The sequence below is a fragment of the Squalius cephalus genome (genome assembly GCF_949319135.1).
Source record: "Squalius cephalus genome assembly, chromosome: 4".
Classification (NCBI taxonomy): Eukaryota; Metazoa; Chordata; class Actinopteri; order Cypriniformes; family Leuciscidae; genus Squalius; species Squalius cephalus.
The window spans coordinates 43,389,294-43,412,391 of record NC_137125.1 but is presented as its reverse complement, the minus strand read 5'-3'; the positions used below and the strand labels follow the sequence as shown (position 1 = coordinate 43,412,391).

The 23,098-nt window shown below is 39.9% G+C and overlaps 2 protein-coding genes across 4 annotated transcripts in view; both read left to right on the top strand.

The window, feature by feature from the left end:
• exoc4 (exocyst complex component 4) overlaps window positions 1–3,322 on the top strand; it is a 119,627-nt gene extending 116,305 nt beyond the window's left edge. The window contains exon 18 of the mRNA XM_079868311.1: window positions 1,586–3,322. Within this exon, the coding sequence (XP_079724437.1) occupies window positions 1,586–1,823 (238 nt within the window). The 3' untranslated portion in view covers window positions 1,824–3,322. The remainder of the gene's footprint in view (window positions 1–1,585) is intronic.
• A 512-nt stretch (window positions 3,323–3,834) lies between these two features.
• On the top strand, window positions 3,835–23,043 carry lrguk (leucine-rich repeats and guanylate kinase domain containing; the record flags this gene model as incomplete). Of its 3 annotated transcripts, none has more annotated exons than XM_079869878.1 (20): window positions 3,835–4,039; window positions 4,150–4,251; window positions 4,940–5,021; window positions 5,279–5,379; window positions 5,612–5,693; window positions 6,275–6,399; window positions 7,918–8,061; window positions 8,526–8,606; window positions 8,703–8,789; window positions 9,062–9,168; window positions 9,429–9,548; window positions 9,824–9,920; window positions 10,777–10,890; window positions 11,010–11,211; window positions 12,006–12,122; window positions 13,016–13,134; window positions 13,273–13,361; window positions 14,485–14,601; window positions 16,121–16,278; window positions 16,708–18,231. In XM_079869878.1, the coding sequence occupies 20 exons, from the start codon at window positions 4,034–4,036 to the stop codon at window positions 16,869–16,871; spliced, it is 2,214 nt and encodes a 737-aa protein (XP_079726004.1). In that variant the 3' UTR covers window positions 16,872–18,231. The 3 variants fall into 3 exon arrangements, with proteins under 3 accessions (XP_079726004.1, XP_079726006.1, XP_079726005.1); XM_079869879.1 differs by lacking the exon at window positions 3,835–4,039 and adding an exon at window positions 22,777–23,043 and having other exon boundaries at window positions 4,144–4,251; window positions 16,708–16,896; XM_079869880.1 differs by lacking the exons at window positions 16,121–16,278; window positions 16,708–18,231 and adding an exon at window positions 15,469–15,505.
• Window positions 23,044–23,098: the final 55 nt, after the last annotated feature.

Sequence of the window (23,098 nt, the reverse complement as noted above, 5' to 3'; positions counted from 1 at the left end):
CCAGTTCGTTCTTTGATTTCGCTTGAAGTATACCAGGGCCTTTGAAGAAAAGATTCTATAGTCTTTTAGGATTCATTTTATGGATTTAGTTTTAAATAATTTTGTTTTATTTTGATCAAATTTTATGAATTAAACAGCTTTATCACTAGTTGTGCAATTATTTAAGACATTTCTCCTTATATAGATCCTTTCGCATAAAGTGTTCTTTAAAATTGACTCAAGAATGTTAGGGTTATGTATAGAACCTCATTAAACTTTTCTTTCTAAGACTGTAGATTCTCTGCACTGAAAAAAAAGTGGTGTAGAAACAACTTTCACTCACAAATTGCTAGTAAATTTCACAAATAATTAAAGCAACAGCAAGTACATGTGAAATTTTGAAGTAGAAAGGCTCCAAGTAAGTTGAAGTAAGAAATGTACTCCGATTATTTTAGTTTACAAAAAAAAATGATAGTGCATTTATGGTAAAGATCACAGCCACAAAGCATCTAGATATGTAGCTGCATGTTCTCATCACCTCAAACCCTTATGATGTCTGGCATGGCTTTAAAATTTGCATGTGCTCCATCATGAAAAGACTCAAATTGGCCATTTCTTCCACTGTTTGCTCTGTACGGAGCACCTTTAAAGTGAGAGGTGAAATGGGCTCTTGGGCTCATTTAGAGTGCAGCCAGACGTCTCAGAGCATCTGGAGGAGTGTGCCTGCTTGATAGGGGAGTTAGAGAGAGTCCTGCTGGCTAAGGCCTTTCTGTGTGCCTGAGTAATGCAGAGAGAGAGAGAGAGAGAGAGAGAGAGAGATTTGGAGGAGTCGTCTGCTCTGATGGGGTCAAAACACATTCAGCTCTTATCACCCCTGTTACAAATGTGCCTCTGCTGCAGAAATAGAAGTTGTAAGCTCTTTCTGTGTAGGTGTGTGTATGCATACTCATGTGTAAGTGTCTCCTTGAACTATATGTCTAATGTTTAATGTATGTTTTCCCACCCTGCTGGTCAACAGCATGTTTAGGCCAAAAGGTCTGTGTAAAAAATGGTCTGATGTTCTCAACAAGTTTTGTGAATGCAGGAATTCACAATAAAGAACATTAAGGACAGTGTGAGAGAGTTTCGGCCCAGTTGACAGAACTATCATTTAATTTGATAATTACTTTCATGCTTATATTCTTACATTTTAACAGTTGATTACACTTTATTTTAAGGTGACGTAGTTACATTGTTCTTACTCAAATAAGTACTGCTTAATATTAATTAACTACATTTTCTTACTAGAGTTACGGTTAGGGTTTGGTTTAGGGTCAGTTACTTGTAATTATGCATAATTTACTGTTATTTCTATAGTAAGTAGATGTAGTAACGGTGACCTCCTATGCGAGTTCCTTTCTGGTTAAATGAAAATGTTTTACACCATATGCCATCATTTTCAGGTAAAATGAATTTATATCGCTCTCACAGAGTTATGATAAAGCTGTTAAATTGTCATTAAAAAAAACTTTTGCAAATGCAAAACCGTGTGAATTCATCCTTGAATACAGATCAGCAACACTTTGATATGAAATAACACAAACTCTTTCCTTCGGTTTCTCTGCAGGCAGTACTATGAGATGCTGTACAACACGGCGGACGAGCTGCTAAACCTTGTGGTTGATCAAGGGGTGCGCTACACAGAGCTGGAATACATCAATGCTTTGAGTCTCCTCCACCGCAGCCAGACAGGCGTTGGAGACCTGACCGTGCAGAACATGCGGCTGCAGCGCCTCAAAGAGATCATATGCGAACAGGCTGCTATTAAACAGGCTACCAAGGATAAGAAGATCACTACGGTCTAGGCTCGCACGTTTAAACTTAAATCCGCCAATGCTCTGAAAGGGGCTTCCGTTCGTTACTGTCACAAGCTTTGAGTCAATCACACTTTCAAGCAAACATTATAGTGGTCATTTGATATCGGTTTCATTTCATCTTGTTGCTTTCCTATTTTTTTAATATATATATTGTAAAGTACTAGGGGAAACCAGGGCTTTTCGCACACCAATGCACACACGCTCGCAGAAGGAACACTCTAATAAATGAATCCCATGTAATGGTCTGGTTAGACCAGACGACACCTTTCAGACTGAGAGGAAGGATTCTCTCACTGTGGCTTGGGGACATTTTCGTCTCATTTTCTTACTTTATCAAACCGCTGCTCTCAATTATAGAATCTTCCTGCGCTCCGTCTCCCTGCCCGGCCCGCAGCCTGTGTCTGGAATAACAGATGCCAGATTAGAATGCCAGGCTTTTTTATCAGGCAAAAAAGAAACCCCTCACCCGCCGCTTGTTGATTTGTTCTTCTTTCTCAACAGAAGGAAATGGGAATTGCTAAACCCATTTAGCATTTCTTACATTGCTCCCTACCCGTTGTGTGTGTGTTTGTTGATTACGTATCAGCCCGTCATCATTATGACACAGACATTGATTGTGACATTATAAAGTTTTGATGACACTTTCATCATTGGATCTGTGGATTCTTTGGCTGTTTAAACAGATGAGTTTTTAAGCGTTGATATAAGACTATGTCTACGAAAACGTATATTTGGATCTGATCCTTTTGTCTTATTCACGGCTCAAACTTGCACAAAAAACACAGATCACTCATACTCTGTGTTCTAGGCTATTTTTAGTTCATTAATTATGAATAATAGAACGAGAGAGAAAGCCATCGATACAGAACACAGGCGTTAAGCAGGAAGCCAACCGAGCAATCCATCAAAATGACTCAACCACTTGAATCAATAATTGCCACCACCAGGTTGCCAAAGAGAGAAACACAGAAACGATCTTTCATATTCTTACGCCATAAAAATCCTGTTTGGATGTTGAAGATGTGTTACAGGAATGGTTAGGCATTAGAAATGTCATGTCTGCCTTATTTTATTATGCCTGTAATGTATCTAGTAAGAGGAGTCACAGTAAAGACATAGAAGTTTGTGTTATTATTGGGTTCCCGATGTTTGACTCCGATGTTAGCATTATACTGTACATGCATTCTCAACTGTAATATTAATTTAGACCTCGCTGCAAAAGAATCTAATGGGGATTTGCACAATATTGTGGTGAATCAACACTATTTCACGCCTTTGTTTTGTGGATTTTTTAGTCATGTATTTTGTTTTGTAGCATTTAATAACATTTGATATGTTCACTAAAGGGATTGTACATGCTTGTAAATTTCAATTGGTTGCTTAAAAGTCTTTAATGGTGATGGAGCCTTGCACAGTCCTGGACTACTGGATTTGAACTGAATTTCGCCAATGTTAATGTCAAAATGAAAATAAAGGAATATAACAGACTTTTCAAAGTTCTTTGTATATTATCAGGCATACCAGAAGAGAACATAATCTGTATTTTTCATAAGTGGGGAGTTTAATTTCATTTAACACTTTGCACATACTTATTCAGGTCTTTAGATCTATGTATAGACTAAATGTCACTTAATGAATGTGCTGTCAACAATGCAAATGTTAACACACAACGGATTCATATATATATATATATATACACACACACACATTTTTGAATTAAATGTAAGGTAACTTATGTAGGCCATTTTGTATAAAAATTGGTAAATGTAAGTATTCTATAACTTATGTAGGCCTATATAATTTACAAGTTATGGCTGTATAATAGTGAAAAATAGTTCTTTATGTATTCCTGTATTTTTATGATCATGTTTTGACAACATGAGTCAGATAACTGAATCGTAGCGTTCCATTGATGCGCATGTGCAGAACGCTTGCGCTGCTTTAGTTTATGTAAGGTTACCAGGCAACAAATGCGCGTGCAACTTAGTTATCATTGATTCTTACAGAAAGTCCGGCTTTACTTTACTTGTTAGAAGGGACAAAATGAAGAAAATTAATGGCGTCAAATATTCCATCTTTGGCGTTTGTGTTAAGCTGAACTTGTCAGATTCATTCCTTCCTCTGGTAATGAGCGGTGCTCTCTAGAGACAGGAAACCATAGCAAAAGAAGAGAGGTGACAAAGTCATACACAACAACAATGGAGGTAATATAGCCATTTAAATATGCTTATTTACTATTATTTTCTATACGTAACTCTTTGTAGCCATCATTTAAATCTGTGGGGTTTCGTTCAATTGTTCTTCTCTAATGGAGAATGATGGTGAACTGACGGAGGACGAGGTGTTTAAATGCCTGTCCAACCTGGGACAGTCTGCTACAGGACTCCAGCACACTTACCTATGCCTCTCTGTGCCAGTGAGTGATCAACACACACACATTCATATTTGTTTTTTATTGTCAATGTGGGATTTCCATTTCCTTGTAATATTTTTATACTGACCTAATATTTTCTGTCAATTAAACCAAACCTTCACACAAACCTTTATGCATTTGTACGTATCCGTGTTGATTTTTGTCATGGCTTGTGTAACAGTCACATGACCATATTTGGTACTGTTCATATAATATCCAAAGGTTCAAACTTATTACATTTTTGATCATTTTAGAGCCACATTTGATATCTCTCTCTATATATCAATGTTTTGACTGATAAACAGGTTAAGACATTATTTAGTATGTTTTCTATTGGTTGGTCACCACAATATAAGTGGTTTTATTGTCCGTTTGGGAATATTTGCTCCCCACAATCTGATCTACACCCAAACACACACACACACACACACACTGAGACTGTTACATCACTATGCAACAATTTATATTTTCCCAGGCTTACTCGACAGAGCTCTGGGGTAGAATATTAATATATTTTTCTGGAAGCACTAATATTGTTTAGTTGCATGACTTCGCTGGAGAGAAACAGAAGTGGCCTCCAAATTAGTTTACATCATTTTTTAATGCGCCATACTCTCCTCTAGTTTCAGGGTTTTACCGCATGACATTTTTTTGCCATCTTAACTGAATTTCTGATTGTGTTTGGCCACAGGGGCGAGACTTGAAAAATGTCTCCATTTTATGCAATTACATCTATCTACAAAAGCTAGAGCTTCCCTACAATAAAATCAAAGGTAGGTTTACACCAGCTTAATGTTTGTGTTAAAAGCAAACTATATGGTGAAATTAAATTTGCTGTCATGTTTCGGACCTGCTCATATTTGTCTTCCGCTAATGTAGATAATATCCTCTTGTTGAAAATGTTTGCCGGAATTTTCTTCATCCGTGCCCTTCATGGTTGCTTGGTAGCGGGACAAATAATCTCAGCTGTGCAGATGCTTGTCATCCATCTTTCTCTTGCTCTTTCTGCCTAATGTTTTGTGACTGGTAGATCTATCCTGCGTGAGTCACATGCCACACCTCATCATACTGGATGCTTCCCACAACCAACTCACTGATTTCTTTGGATTCCAGCCACCAAAAAATCTCAAGGTGATTCAGTTCAGTACAGAGCATTGTGATGTCATGTGAGGTTCACTTTTCCCATGCATCGCTGAAGGAAGAATAAGTTTATTGTGTCTCATAGATGTTTCACTATTAATACTACATGTGTTTTACAAAAAAGTGATCTCTAAAAGGTTCGAAATTTTATTTTTGTCATTTCTTGCTTTTTTATGATCATCTTTCATACTGGTATTTTCTTTTCTTTCTTTTTTTTTTGCAGGAAGTGAATTTTTCACACAACCAGATTGCAGTTATGAAGGATCTTTCTGCATATTCTTCTTTGTCCAAACTGATTCTCGACTGTATTCTTTTTAAGGTTGCAAAGCACGACACAACATTCGCAATTCATTTTACTTCAGTAATGTATTTCAAAAGTGAATATAATATAGGGCGGGGTAACACTTTATTTCGATGATCCATTTGAAAAATTTTACTAACTATAAGTAACTTTGCAACTACAGTACATGTCAACTAACTCTCATTGGAATATAAGTAGACTGTTAGAGTTAGGTGTTAGGGTTCGGGTTCGGGTAAGTAGAATAAGTTGACGTACTTGCAAAGTCACTTATAGTGAATAGAACGTCTTTTGGGGAGCATCAAAATAAAGTGTTAGAAGATATTAAGCAGACAGTCTACTAATACTCATGTGACTGGTAGTTGACATGTGCTGTTGCAAAGTTACTTATAGTTAATAGAATGTCTAAAGTGGACCATTGAAATATCCATCGGGAATTGTTGTTTTTTATATAGCATGCACTGATAAATTACAATCACAATAAGACCTGGAATGTGTAATTAAAAAGTAACTAGGGTGATTCATCTTGACTTTAAACTATGGATTTGTTCAAAACAAAGCATTCTTTGACCATTCCTCGCTGGTCAGATAATTCATTTAGTGCCATCAGTGGACTGGAAAAGTGCAAAAGGCTCTCACACCTCAGCCTGGCCCATAACAACATCTCCCGCATTAGGGGTCTGGACCATCTGCCCCTCAGAGTGCTCTGTCTGGTACTATCATCCCTCTTAAAGACACACACACACACTACAGATATTTATAACATAACAGCAACACCCATTTAACACAGCTAATTTATTCCTGATGATTAATAAGTGTAGAGAGGTATAAAATATGAGTGTAATTTGTCAAATATTTACTTAAGAGCAGGTTTGCTGATAAATTAATGTGTGTTTTGAGGATGGAAATTAACAGTGGCAAGGCCAAGGACAGGTACTGAATATGAAACTCTAAAATGTTAATTTCTGTTTGGGAAAATATGTCAACGTCTTCATGATGGGGCGATAAATAAATGTAATCACGCTTGATTTTAATTTCAGATTGGAATAGAGAAATGTGAGGTCTTCCTTGTCTTTCCCCGAAGTGTTTACGAGTCCCTATTGGATTAATTAGCGTCAGACTGCATAACCTGTTGACATATTTTCTGCTCCCCACATAGTATCTCCCCGTCACCTGTCATCCTCTTCCAGATTATGTTGTTGTGTCAACACTTTTAGAAAGGTTGCCATGCTCGCTGTCTGTGATAGTGTGGGCAACACTACAGCCTCTTGTTTTGGCACGTCCTTCTACCATTTTGATATCGTTGACAGTTACTGTTTTTTCCCAGAACCATCCCCTAACTGTGTGTTTTTCAGACAGTATGCATGATTAAGCTCCAGCCTTTTCAGAAAATGAAACAAAGCCTGGTGTTGAAGCCCACCATATGGCAGGCCAGCGTGCCACCAGACCTTTGCCACTCAGCTGAAGGATGTTTATGCTGTCCTTTATCAAAGAGATTCTTCATCGTCAGCAGCGCCGCGTCCTTTGGTGTCCATGTCCCCATGAGGCCAAGCTGCTGGCGTGAGAGAGCCTGGACCCCGTTCAAAAAAAAGACTCGCTCGTACACACCCTCCCACGCGCTGAACCTGTCCGCCCCCTGTTGCTCTGAGACCCTGAACAGCGTGCGCCTGTCAGCCTGTTCCTCTTACACCCATCACACTTTGGATCTGGAGCTTCCAGAGCCCCTCATGGTCAGTTTCCTGCTGTTCGGTGCCAGGCATGGGGGTATTGTAAGGCCAGGGCTTTGGAAGCTGGAATCTTTCTGGCCCTCGTATTATGTTGCGGGTCAATTTGACCCATTTTCATTTTTGAGTTGTCAGAAATATTGAAATACGGTTAAAGTTTTGCTGGTTTTACCAGATGTTTTGTTGTTTGTCATAGTGTGATTTATGGTAATTTGTACTGAAATTCTAACCATACACGAACCTAATACGAAGGCTAGGAAAAGGGAGGTGAGACGGGCGTTAGGTGTACGGAAAGTCTCTCGTTCATTGATATGCACTCGCTACATCTTACCAGATGTTCACCTGTCAGTCCTTACCCATTAGCCTTGAATTAACTGAGCTCACCTGTCAATCACACAGTCACAGCCATACAGAAATAGCACATGACCGTGCAGATCATGTGCAGAGCATTTTAGTTACTATTCTTTGCAATATTGAAATGATAATTGTATATGTGTGTGTTTTAAGAGGGTGAATGTGATACACAAGATTGAGAATCTCCAGACTCTCCGCAACCTCCAAGTTCTGGATTTGTCCTGTAACCGGATTCAAAGCCTCTCGGGTCTCCAGAACATCCATCTCCTGGGAACTGTCAACCTTGAGAGCAATCTGGTAAAGGAGCTGTCACATTCCTGTCATATTATATTATGCAAATGACTCTAATGTTATACCTCAGAACTTAACCAACCAAAAGGAACCAGTCTGACCAAGTGAAAATGGTTAGGAAGTCTAAAATGTGAGAATTGCAACTAAAAATCTGTCAGCAAATAAATGTGCAAAAATGTTACCTTTACAGCAGCTTGTCACTGGGGCATTACCCTTAAAGGAACAACTTTTGTACCTTATCTACTCCTAAAAGATTCATAGTAGTACTTTAAGGGTGCATGTTACTACTCAAAGGTACTAATATCCATCTTTTAGATCTAGAAAGTTGTACAATCTTTGCACATATTTTTCTGTGGCACTAATTTTAGGGGTAAATAATGTACAAAAGTGTACCTTTTGAAAAGGTATCGCCCCAGCTTGTTTCACTCAACAAATTACTCACAACTTGTTTTTTGTTCATTGTATATCAGATCAGTGAGATAAAGGAGGCTGCACATTTGCATGACCTGATTTTGTTGAGAGAAATGAATCTCCTGAGAAACCCAGTGCAGGTAAGGCCACCATAAACATCTCAACTCCACAGCATAGGTAACAATGGTCCTAAAGTCATAATTACCTTATACTCAAAGCCATTTGGCTTCTTGCAGAACCAAGATGACTATAGACTGGCTGTGATCTTCCTCCTCCAGCACCTCATACTTCTGGACCAACACACTGTAACTGCAGAGGAGAAGGTGATCTACTTAAAAAAAAAAAAAAAAAGATGTTTAGTTTCTAAAAAGTGAAGTGCTGTTTATGGCTTTGAGGAGGAAGCCTATTGTTGCACAAAAAAATATTTTTTAATAGGTTGGAGTCAAGGATCTGGGTTCAAGGATCTGAATTGAACAGAAAAGAACTAGAAAGTAACTTGAAAGCTCTGAAAGTTTGTTGTAAAATAAAGCATGTATTTGAACGATTATGGCAAGGTTGAATAGTGAGTCACATTGCTGTTGTCTTTCATTTTCAGGTGTCTGCTGTGAACAAGTACGACCCTCCTCTGGAGGTGATCGCAGCCAGAGATCACATGACCCACTTGATGTACCAGCTCATGCAACCGCAGGTTATTTTTGACAGGTGCGACTTTTCGATCCGCTTTCCTCTTCATTTTATGGGCCTGTCTAGTCCACATAGGCCACTTCCCTCAAGCAGAAAGCCCTTCAAACTACTCACAGAGCTCTGATCTGAACTAAAATGAATCTGGAGCAATGTAGTGAGGCTATTTGAAGTCACACAGTTGGTTATAAACTACATGGTTGAACTCACAGGAAGTTCAATAGCATGGTTCACCACAACAGCATTAAGCTAATATGCATTTTTGCATGTTATTCCACAAGTACTCTCCCCAGTCTGGATGCTCCGTACCCCATGCTGGTCCTAACTGGCCCGCAGGCCTGTGGGAAGAGGGAACTTGCCCATAAGCTGTGCCAGGAATTCAGAGACTATTTTGCTTATGGGTAAGTGTCAGTTTAGAGTGCATTATAAAAGCCACTAAAATATGATTTTTCGAACTAATAAAATATGAATCTGTATTTTATTCGACTGTATAATGTGATGTAATTGTGTTTATCTTAGAGCTGCACAATATTGGGAAAAACTGACATTGCGATATTTAGTTTTTCTGCGTATATATTGTGATATGAAAAAAATGATTTTTTTCAAGATGACATGAATAGTTACACTTGGAAAGAATGAATGATTCTAGTTTCTTTAATCGATTTGTTTGTTGTAGAGCCTGCCACACCACCAGGGGGCCCTATTATGGGGAAGAGGATGGATCAGACTATCACTTTGTCACAGAGGAAGAATTTCAGAACATGATTCAAATGGTAAAGTCTTCAGTCAGACAGCCATACTTTTTATCATATTCTGATCTGCTTTTGCACAATTTTATTCATAACTGTGGACCATTGTGTTACAGTTTTCATGCCCATTCATCTGCAGAAACAGACTCCCAGAGGCCATATTGGTCTATAAAGCAATGACATGCCAAAAATGTGAAGAGGGGAAAGAATTCACCCTAGATTCTCTCTTTCCCCAGGCCCCTCGGGTGCTTCTGAGAGAGTGCACACCTAGTGTGTGCCGCCACTATCTCGTTTAGCTCTGAAGTGTTGCTATATAAGTCCAGTGCTATTGATTGATAGAGGCTGGAAGGAAGCCTTTTGATGTGCGATTATAACCTTATGCCGGCAGCACAGAGGAAGAAGAGACTGAGTTTTACAGACTAGCCTCTCCTACCTATATCATACAAACACAGATGTGTGTCGGCATTCTGCAGACGCAAACGCTCCTCTGCTTTTTCCTGCTTGGTGCTTCTCTCTGGGCCTGTTAAAGCAAAACGAGGGTAGGATTAGAGCATGGTTGGCTTTTGTACTGATGTTTTAAAGCCACCTTGACCAGAGACGTAGAAACATGTGTTTGAGAATTGCTTTCTGCGAGTAAAAGCTTGACCACAGCGTTGCTGCTGGTAAATGGACCCAGGTGCAGTTGGACACTGGGGTCAGAGGTTTGTCTGTGTGGGAAGAACGATGTTCCCTTGCAGCTCAAAGGTCAAGAGTTCAGGTCATTCTGCAGTGAATCTGTGCTGAACATCCATGTTGACGCCCATTCAGAGATTAATTTGAGTTCTATGACAGTCATGTTCCAATTACAGTGTCTTTTTCGGTTTTATTCTCCTACTGTCAGGGTCAGTTTGTCCAGACGATGCAATATGGGGGACATTGGTATGGCCTGTCTCGGGAGTCTATTGAGCATGTGGCTCGTGAAGGTCTGGCCTGCTGTGTGCATATGGAACTAGAGGTATGGCATCAAGAAAACATGTTCCACCAAGTTAACATTCATTGACCAAGCACAAAATTGGGTCAAATGCCACAGTAGTTAATTATACCAGACATTTCATGTGTTTGTTCCAACACCAGGGAGTGTATAGCTTGAAGAACTCATGTTTTGAGCCCCGTTACGTCTTGCTGATCCCCACTGTTGTTGATAATTACGTCTGCTTTCTGAAAGCAAGAGGATTCTACAGCAACGCTCAGATGGAAACAGCTGTGTCTCGCATTGATTTGTATGCCAAGATCAACAGAGAAAAACCTGGCTTCTTTGATAACATCATCCCTTGTGGTAACTAAATTTTATTAACCCATATAGGTTAGTTACGCTGTGTCTGTCTATAGGAATATACTTTTTATTTCCCTTTGTGAATTGTAAGAAAGTGACAATTAAGCAAAACTGCCTTAGCAAGACATTTTCAAAGATTCATTCAGGTTTTTATGGAAACTCGATTGCTGTCTTCTATGTTAGCCAACCCAGGCGTTAGCATCACCCTGGTTCCCTCGATAAAAAAACAGTATGATTTTTCCATTGGCTTTTGGATTATTGCAGAAAATAAGGTCTGTGACTAAGAAAAGTTTTTGTGAACACAACTCTCATGAATTTTGAAGCGTAAATATAATCAGCAGAAGTCAAAAGCTAAACGTAGGTGAGGTTTATAGTCTACGCTTCCAAAAATTATTTCAGCTTTTGTTTGAAAACATTTTCCCTGAAAGTTCGAGTTATAATAGTTTCAAGAGCACAATTATAAGCACAATGAGGCTGTGAAAGTGGACTAGTGATTTGTTGAGTTTAATGTAACCAACAACCTCTTGTCCTATTTAGCCACTTGTTTTGCAACCTTTTAAAAGACAAGTAAAAGCTTAAAAAAAAAATCATAAGAGGGTATTACTGATGTATTTCATATCGTAGAATAAAACATGAAAATATCTTGAGATATCTTGTGTTCACAGACCTTATTTCAAGCATTTAACCAAAAACTCAATCAAAAAACACATTGACTTCAGGATGATGGAACCGGAAGTGCTAAAAATGCTAACTCGTTTCCGGGTTTGGCCCCTGCACCACTATATTATGCTCATCAGATGATCGTGCTGAGGCCTACCAGACACTAAAACAGCTGGTGAAAGAGTACCTGGGTCTAGAGGAGCAGGGAGGAGGAGATGACAGCAGCTCAGTAACACCTGACAACACCTCCACAAGTGAGCTATCACAGTCCAATTTTGCCATTCAATTAAAGACCCAATGAAATCACTTGACAAGCACTAGTTTTATTTTCCAATGTCGATATTTCACAGTTGGAAGAGAATTAAAAAATGTACATTAAAAACATGCATTTTAACATTAGATGTTAGATTTTGATGTTAAATCCACTATTGTTTTATTTAAAATTGTTTTATAGTCTATACAGTATTTAATGCAATTACATCAGAAGTAACTGTAATTAAATTAAATTAAGAGTAATCCCTTACTTTACTTTTTCAAGGGAAAAGTAGTTAAATTACAGTAATGAATTACTTAGTGATGCATTACACCCAACACTGGTCATGTGCCTCTACAAGTCATAACATAATGATAGTTCTGCAGATAATTAACAAAAGATTCATTAAAACAGACTGCTGGAAGTTGAAATCCATGACTTAATCCATGACTAAGACATTTATTTACACTTAGTTAATACTAGATGTTGATTGGGAATTAATCCATGGTGATGACAAATGTATTTAATAGCAATTCATATATGACTTACTCTATTAATCGACACTCATTAATGAATGGTTTAGTTCTTCTTTAGAGTCATACATTAACTTCATGAGACATACTGTACAGTAGATGAATTAATGCATGTTAGTACACCCATATTGTAAAGTGTTACCAAAATAACAGACATGGACTAAAAGCCACAAAACTCTTAATTTGTTTTCATGGGGTCTTTACATTAAGTCAGTTTTGTCTGCGGGGTGATTCGCTAGGATTATAAAGGAAGTAGTTGTAAATAGTTGTACTCAGTGTGAGGCTGTGGCACTTCGCTGCTGCAGCCACAGCAGACATCTGTTCACGATGGCTGAGTGCCCTAACCATAATGCTGTCGTAGACGCAACTGGTGAGTTACTGGCAGCCAACACGACAAAGGACACTGACCTAATGGACTCCTACAGCAGAAACTACCAGAACAAAATCCAGGCCAAGATGACCCCTCAGCAGTCCCCTGCAGTAAGTGAGAGCATGTCCAGTGTTATTGATTCTGTTTATATTACATAATTATTGGTTTGATATAATCCACAGAAGCTATCATGACTGAGAATAGCAGAACACTTAAGTGAGCAAAATATATTTCTGTGAATTTTAAAGGAAATAGCTTCCAATCACAGACGGCAGCAGCTGATTCGGGAAGCTTTGAGTGGGAAGAGTCTTGGTGCTTACGCCGAGCTGTTTCAGAGGTAACATAACACTGTACATTACTCAAAGACTGTGACCGATGAGATAGAACATCACTGTTTCATCCCCAAAACATTGGCTCAATCCAAAATGTATTGAGCTGCCTTGCTGTCTGCAGAGGTAGCTACCTTCTAAGACATCATGCTAACTCAACTAGAACCTCAAAAGTGACTGTTTGGAATGTTTTTGATAAGGAACAACTCTGCACACCACACAAATAATGATTCCAATTGAGTTTAGTGTTAGCATGTGGCAAAGCTAATGATGCAACACTGTGATACATTTATAATTAAACTGCATGCACAAATGCAAGCAACATGCCACATTTCAATAAGCTCATATAAACAGAACTATAATTTATACTACTGTACAAAAGTTTGGGGTCAGGAAGATTTGTGAAAGAAATTAATACTTTTATTCAGCAGTGATGCAATAAATTGATCAAAAGTGACAGTGAAGGCATTTATACTGTTAAAAAAAGTTTCTGTTTTAAATACGTAAATGCCTTTCTTTTGAAATGTCTATTTATTAAAGAATCCTGATGTATCACAGTTTCCACAAAAATATTAAGCAGCACAACTGTTTTCAACATTGATAATAATAATAAGAAATGTTTCTTAAGCACCAAATCAGCATATTAGAATGATTTCTGATGGATCATGTGACACTGAAGAATGGAATAATGGCTGCTGAAATTCAGCTTTCCCATCACAGGGATAAATTACATGATAAATTATATTAAAATAGAAAAATGGTAATTATATTTAATAATATTTCTGTTTTTACTGTAGTTTTTAATCAAATAAAACTTTTTTAAATATCAAAAAACTTTTTGAACCCAAACTTTCGAATAATAGTGTTGGTTGAAATAGTAGATTTTTAATTAGCTGAATTTTTTTGGGTGATATTTCAGTGACATTTCAATGATGTTTTATTGATAATTCAATACTGTATTTCGTTTTACATGGCTACAATTAAATGGTCTGGATTTGTAACAAGCTATTGTGGTTGTATAAAATGCTAAAAAAATTGTCTCCTCTGCACAAAGCACCACCACAGACAGAGGCTAGTGTGTGTAAACAGTGTTTAACTGACACTGTATGTGTGTTTATGTGTGTGTCACAGGAGTGCACCAACAGCTCCATCATCATTAGCCTCTCACTCCCTGCCTCAACCAGGCCCCTCTTCCTCCTCAGTGCGTCCTGTTGGCCTCGGCGGTCATGACCCCGATGAGGACAGCAGGTATGTCACACACACCTTCACATTTTCACCTCTGGTCTCTGACCTGAGCGTGGCAAGACAATTAACCTTTCCCCAAAGTCCTCTCCTTGTGTACATCATTTCCCAGGACGTGTTTTATCTTGTAGCCTCTCCCTTTATGTTTATAACCTCCATCTCCATTTTACACACATTCAGGCTCAAATATCAAAGTTTTCACCCCAGCTCAAAGTTAAAGCATTCAGGTACCTGGCATGCCTCAAGCCATCTGGAAGATGTATGTGTTGGAGCACGTAAATGCAGATTTATGACTATCGGTGCTTTTTCCTCTCCCGTGTGTGAGCTCGGGGACTCTAACCAGGCGAGGAAATATAAGACTACTCCTGTGAAATATGCATGTCCCCAAGATATTTAAATACACTGTAATTTAGCTCATTAAGAGGAATCCTGGGAGACTTACAGAGCCGCCCGGTCTGTGTGGTGCACTGGCGTTTGCTTATTAGCTTGAAGGAAAAAAAGGACAAAACTAATGTGCTACTCCAAATTGTGTTAAACAGTGACTTTTTGTTTCTCCTCCACCAGGGAAAAGCAATATGCAATTGGAGTTTGTTACTTCGCAATCTAGTTATGAATTTTACTGTTGTCTTTATGAAATCAATTGAAAATGCAGCCTGGACAATCTTGGGAGATCTGTGAGGGGACCATTGCCAACTCTATATTAATCAAAACTTCTTAAAACCTGTTTTTTAATGGGTGTCTTGAGATGTTTATTTATTCAGCGCTTGTGTGTATGTGTGTGTGTGCGCCCGCGGGTACATGTGAGTGTGCTTTTTTAACTCAATCCTATAGAGAATGAAACATTTCCATATTGTTGTTGCTATTTGGATTTAGTTTCCAATCGAACTGAGGATTGCTGCATAAGGAGACCTTAAAAGTTGGGCTGTCAGTCAAATTAATCGCACTCCCAATAAAATGTTTGGGTCAGTACGATTCTTTTTTTTTTCTTGCACTTTAAGAAATTAATACTTTTATTCAGCTAGGTTGCATTAATATAATCAAGTGATAGTAAAGAGATGTAAAATGTTATAAAATATTTCTGTAAATACTATAATACTTCTGTAAATTACATTTTAAAATATTTTAAAATAGAAAAGTAATTTATACATACATATATATAAATACATATATGTATATACTGTATTTATTTATTTATTTATTTATTTTCAGCCTTGGTGAGCATTATAGACCTCTTTCAAAAACATTAAAAGTCTTACCGACCCCAAACATTTGATTGGTAATATGATATGTTGATTAATTTATCAAAATTAATATATTAATATATCAGTATTTTGAGAAAAGACATCAAATGAAGATCATTAAAGACATTACATTATTGTGGTAGGGAAGTAAAGTATGGAATAGACAAAAAGTAAAAAGCCAATCACTGACCTATAGTATACATCAAACTGTTTTTATGTTGTAACCCTGTCTTTACCTCTCTCTCTCTCTCTCTCTCTCTCTCTCTCCATCTCCTCTGTCTCAGTTCTGAGGAATCTCGTGCCAGTTCTGGCCTGTCCATGAGGAGCTCAGCAGGGGCGCTCTCAGCTGAGAGCCCGGCCCGGGGATCAGACACTGGGTCAGGGCCCAACATAGAGCCTTTGGATATATCTATGTTGGGGCAGGACCGGGACTCCCTTAGAGGTCAAGAGCTCATGTTCCTTTCTGTGCTCATTCTTTATACATTTTAGTATCTAGTTTGTACATCCCTAAAGATGAACATACATAGAGGCTATTCGCACAGAATGCGTCCATCCCATTGTCTTTCAATATAAACATGGGCTAGACAGACGTCTTTAACCGTTCCGCTCACATCTTGCATCTTTTGCAGCGTCTCGCGCATGAAACTGCAATGTAAATACTCGGCACTCAAGTTAAAAGAAGTTCAACTTTTAAAAACCATGTCTCTAGACCTTGCACTTCTTTCTGTTCTACTGACCTCTCTGCATCTCTGCGTTCTGTTTGAATGGGTCCATAATATTTATTTCATTTTAGAAGGTGTTCGTTCACTCATACAATCACTTTAGATTGTCAGTTTATGTGACAAATGGATGTCTGTTTGATCTCTCGCAGGTCACATGGACTCAGGTCTGACCCCTGACGCTCCTCGCTCAGTCTCTGAACGTGTCTCTCCAACACTCCCCTCCTCCCCGGGCCGGCCAGGTGCCAATGTTAAACCAGTCCTGCCGCCCATCCCATCTGGAAGGAAGACCAATGATTCCGGCTCAAAGCAGTAACTGACAGGACAGAGAGCTAGAGAGGGTATAGATTGTGAGATATTAGAACATCGTGTGAGTGTTAGTAACAAAAATAGGTTATTGAAATAAGTTTAATTAACCCCTGAAGCCTTAAGCCAGCCATTCAATAAATGTCAATGAAAGGAACAGCTGTGCTCAGTGCTGAGAGGCAAAAGCAGGCAGGTCATCGGAAAATATGGAGATTCCCATCCTTCATCTGTGTCCTCCAGTGTGAGTGATCTGAGAGACTGAAGGCTTATCCCTCATCAGCAGATCTAAGCTCTGGAAACGGCCTGAAGGTCTCAAATCCCTGGACACAGGAAATGAGGCAAAAACGTGTGCAATGGAGGTCACACTTTACATTACAATGTTAGCCTACAATATATCGTCATATATATTTCTTATTTTGAAAGAAATTAATACTTTTATTCTGCAAAGGTGCATTAAACTGACCGAAAGTGACTGTCAAGTTCAAATAAATTCTGTTTGTTTCCCAAAATCCCCAAAAATGCTTTCCACAAAAAATATTAAGCAGCACATAATAATGATAAGTGTTGGTTTAGCAGCAAATCAGAAAAATTAGAATGATTTCTGAAGAATCATGTGGCACTGAAGAGAAATTCAGCATTGTCATCACAGGAATAAATTACATTTTAAAATATATCAAAATAGAAAATAGTTATTTTAAATTGTAATCATTTTTCACAGTCTGTCACGGTTCATGAATTCACGGTCTCTCTTTCCTCCCGTACGTTAATGTGTGAGGGTGATTGATTGCTAATCACCTTAATTAGCAGCAGCGCCAGCTGATACCTATCAGCCTCGCCTATATATGTTCATTGCCTGGTGTCTTGTGTTGTCAGATCGTTGTTAGAATTCCCGGTGTTGTGTCCTGTCCTGCTTCCTGTTTGCCTAGCTGCCCTTGCCTGTGTTGGATTCTAGTTCCCGAGTTTCTGCATTTCTGCCTGGGATTATTCTCATCTGGAGTTCCATTGCTTTGTGCCTGGATTCATGGATCACTTCTGGATTCACTTCACTTCTGCCACCGCTGATCGGGTTGCCTGTCAACGTCCCTGGGCCATTCCATTGGACTGTCTTGGATATTGCTTCTCACTTTCTCTATCAATAAACTGTTGTTACTTGCATCTTGTATCCTCCATTATTTATCATGACAGAACGATCTGACCACAACATGGATGCAGCAAGTTCAACAAGCCTGAGTGAGTTTATTTCAAGAAGTATTGCACGCATGGATCAACAGGAAGAACATATTTCGAACATGGGTCATGCTGCGCAAGGTCTGGTGGCACAGGTGTCCGAGCTCACCCAACAGCTCCAACAACTGAAGAGTCCCGCTGTACCACCCACACCTCCCCGTTTTCGATCATGAGCCCATGCAGGTGGGTAGAGCTCGGCTTTCCCGGGAGGAGAGAGAGAGGCGGAGGTCCAAGGGACTTTGCCTCTATTGTGGAGGAGCGGGCCATTTCCTTTACTCCTGCCTGGAAAAGATCGAGCCCGGTAGTGAAGATGAGGCTACTATCGGGTGGGATCTCCGCTGAGAAGACCTCATTATCTACTCTTCTCCCGGTAAGACTGAGATGGGCAACCCAATCTCACAACTGTCAAGCCTTCCTGGACTCAGGAGCTGAAGGTAATTTTATTGACCTGACTTTTGCTCACAAGCTTCAGATTCCCATCACAGCACTTACAATATTTCTGTCAACGCTCTCAACGGACAAGAACTTCCTAACATTTTTCTAACCACCGAGCCTATCACATTTATCACATTTATCACATCAGGCAACCACACAAACGCTGTAATTTCTTCTCATGGGCTCTCCCTTAGCACCCATAGTTCTCGGTCACCCATGGCTGGTGAAGCATAATCCCAGGGTTGACTGGGGCCAGAGTTCCATTTCCACGTGGAGTAATCAATGTTATGCTTCTTGTCTAGTGTCTGGTTCTGTGTTTCAGGAGGAGGCAGTGAATTTGTCAAACGTGCCCGTTGAGTACCTCGACCTGAAGGAAGTGTTCAGTAAGTTCCGTGCTGCTTCCCTTCCTCCGCATCGTCCCTATGACTGTGCCATAGATTTACTGCCGGTAAGTCTCCGCCTAAGGGCAAGTTATACTCGCTTTCTGCTCCAGAAAGGGAGGGCATGGAGAAATATATTTCTGATTCTCTAGCAACGGGGTTCATCTGTCCTTCCTCTTCTCCAGCGGGGTGTATTGATTACCGGGCGTTGAACAACATCACGGTAAAGAATACTTACCCTTTGCTGTTGATGTCTTCAGCTTTCGAGCGGTTGCAGGGAGCATCTGTCTTCACAAAATTGGATTTACGCAATGCTTATCATTTGGCCCGTATAAGGAAGGGGGATGAGTGGAAAACCAGGTTTAACACCCCCAGGGGTCATTTTGAATATTTGGTCATGCCCTTCGGGCTGTCCAACTCCCCAGCGGTTTTCCAGGCACTCGTCAATGACGTGCTGAGAGACATGGTAGACCAGTTCATATATGTCTACCTGGATGACATATTGATTTTTTTCATCTTCTCTCCAGGAACACGTTCAGCACGTCAGACGAGTGCTTCAGAGGTTGCTAGAGAATGGGCTTTTTGTCAAGGTGGAGAAATGTGCTTTTCATGCACAGTCTGTTCCTATCCTAGGTTACATCATCTCGTCTGAGGGAGTGCGCATGGATCCTGACAAGGTTAAGGCTGTGGTAGATTGGCCAAGTCCAGATTCCCGTAAGCCCTACAGAGGTTTCTGGGGTTCACCAATTTCTATCTGCGTTTTATTCGCAACTTCAGCCAACTAGCCGCTCCTCTGACTACCTTGACCTCCCACAGAATGACGTTCAGGTGGTCCAATACAGCCGAAGCTGTATTCGCCAAACTGAAGAGCCGCTTTGTTTCGGCTCCCATCCTGATAGCCCCTGATCCTTCACGTCAGTTTGTGGTGGAGGTCGACGTGTCAGAGGTGGGGTTAGGTGCGGTTCTTTCCCAACACTCTTCCACAGACGACAAGATGCATTCTTTGCGCATTTTATCACCTGCGAACATGACTATGACATTGGTAAGCGTTGGAAGAATGGCGTCATTGGTTAGAAGGGTTGGGGGTACCTTTTATCGTTTGGACCGACCACAAGAACCTGGAATATATTAGATCCGCCAAAAGACTCAACTCCAGGCAGGCTCGGTGGGCACTTTTTTTCAGTCGTTTTGATTTTTCTCTCTCGTACCACTCGGGTTCCAAAAACGTCAAACCCGATTCCTTATCTCGTATTTTTGATCAATCCGAACGCCCGTCCACTCCCGAGTGCATTATGGTCTGACATTATTCGATGGGGTCATTGTTTCAACGTGGCATGTCATCCAGGGGTAAACCGCACCAGTTTTTTGGTTAAGCAACGATTCTGGTGGCCATTAATGGCTCGCGGCATTCGCAGTTTTGTCTTGGCTTGCTCGGTTTGTGCCACTGGTAAGACTTCCAATCGACCCCCAGATGGGTTACTCCAACCGTTGTCTGTCCCTTCGAGACCCTCCGAAGGGAAGATGGTCGTTTTGACTGTAGTGGACCGGCTTTTGAAGGCGGCTCATTTTATTCCCTTGCCCAAATTACCGTCTGCCAAGGAGACAGTGGTGACTGTCGTTGATTACTTATTTCGCTTACATGGCCTCCTGATGGAAGTGTTTTCCGACAGGGGGCCCCAGTTTGTGTCCAAATTTTGGCAAGAGTTTTGCAAATTACTGGGAGCGAATGTCAGTCTGTCTTCAGGGTTTCATCCCCAAAGCAATGGCCAAACCGAGAGAGCCAACCAAGATTTGGAGAGAGGGTTGCGATGTTTGGTATCTAAGAATCCTTCCTCCTGGAGTCAGCAACTCTCAATGGTTGAGTACGCTCATAACTCGTTACCAGTGTCATCCACGGGCCACTCTCCGTTTGAGTGTAGCTTAGGTTACCAGCCACCAATTTTTCCAGGTCTGGAATCTGAAGTCGCGGTCCCCTCCGCCCACGCCTTCATCCAGAGGTGTCGCCACACATGGAACAGAGCCTGTGAGACTCTTCTTCAGGTGGGGACGCGCACCAAGGCCAAGGCCGATCACCACCGGTCGAAGCCTTCCATGTATGTCGTAGGTCAAAAGGTGTGGCTTTCTACCAAGAACATTCCGCTCCGTTTCTAACAAGCTAGCTCCCAAATTCATCGGCCCGTTCACTGTCACCAAAGTCCTTAGTCCAGTGGCAGTCCGACTCAAACTCCCTCCTGCGTACAGGAGAATTCATCCTGTCGTTCCTGTTTCTAAATTAAAACCCGTGTTTCATTCTCTCCCCCCCCCCCCGACAGGTAAGTTCGTCTGGGACAGGTAAGTTCGCTCCTAGGGGGAGGGGTACTGTCACAGTTTATGAATTCACTGTCTCTCTTTCCTCCCATACGTTAGTGTGTGTATGTGTGTATGTGAGGGTGATTGATTGCTAATCACCGTAATTATCTGCAGCGCCAGTTGATACCTATCAGTCGCACTTATATATATTCATTGCCTGGTGTCTTGTGTTGTCAGATCGTTGTTAGAATTCCCGGTGTTGTGTCCTGTCATGCTTCCTGTTTGCCTAGCTGCCCTTGCCTGTCTTGGATTCTAGTTTCCAAGTTTCTGCATTTCTGCCTGGGATTATTCTCATCTGGAGTTCCATTGCTTCGTGCCTGGATTCATGGATTTCTCACTTCACTTCTGCCACCGCTGATCGGGTTGCTGCACCAGACTGTTTTGGATATTGCTTCTCACTTTCTCTATCAATAAACTGTTGTTACTTGCATCTTGTATCCTCCATTATTTATCATGACACAGTCTAGTTACTATATTTTTGATCAAATAAATGCAGCCTTGGTGAGCAGAACAGACTTTCAAAGACTTTTTAAAAAGCTTACCAACCACAAACTTTTTAATGGTACTTAAATTCATTGCAAGTGACTTTGGATGCCAAATGCATAAATGATAGAATATTTTTGCATAAACAGAATTATGTTAACATAATATACATGTGTGTCATGAACTTTAGTGGAACAGAAGAGGTTGAAGAGACTCTTAATTAGACTCTTAGATTAATGTATCTATGGCTCAATCTGACTCACTCAGAGTGAGTAAATATATTGAGACTGCTATTTAGGTATCTCGTGACACAAGTTGCATTTCATTTCCGCTTTCATTTGTCATCGGTGTGCAGTGAGCTTGTGTGTACATTATGTACACACACACCTGGCCGTCCATCAGCGTCAGTCCCTCTAACCGGCAGATGTTGCAATGATCTCATAATTCAGAGGCAGTTTCAGACAAGACGGCTGTGAGAACCCTCGGGCAACCTGCTTACAGAGACAGTCTTCACACTTTTGCTACCTTATCACTTATCTAGATCTCACGACCCCAGTGTTGCTTTATATGCACAGCTGTGTTTAACAGCCTTTAAATCAAGAAATCAACTATTGGTTTCAGTGTGAAAGTACTTGAATCCTGGTGACCTCAATGTAGTTAAATGAGTACGTGAACAAAAAAATACCAAGAAAGACCCTAAACTTAAATTAAACAAAATGTCAGACATTTTGATATAAAATAAGATAAGAAAATTATATTACAATAAGATATCATTTATTTGTTAATGTATCAGTTTAAATGAACTGTGAGCAATGTATATATTTTTTTGGAAGATTTAATCATCTTTGTCAATGTTAGTTAATAAAACACAGTTGTTTAGAACAAATACAACATTTAAAAATTATTTAGTAAATACTAATACATGCTGTATACTTATTATTCATTGATAGTTCAATACTTAATGTTGAAAAATGACACCTGATTGTAAAATGTTACCAAATCAGTTTTGAAAAAAACAAATAATTTTTTTTTTTTTACAAGATGACATTGCCGATCTTCTTCCAATTTATCATTCAACTCGTAAAGGTAACCAATCGGCCACCGCCGGCACACTTTCGTAAGATGACAGAGAATCTCTCATAATCATGGAGACCTGACTCATAATTTCCTTCTTTCTACCTTTTCTCAGGACATATATCCATAACTTGGCCTCTGAAAACCAAGATCATATCTCCGAGAAAGACAAACCTGTCCACATTGTATTATTCAGAGTAGTGCTGGGAGACAAAAAAAAAAAACTGGCATAAATCATCTTTTTCACACAGACGTGAGAGGGTAAACCATAGGAGGGCTGCTGTATTTT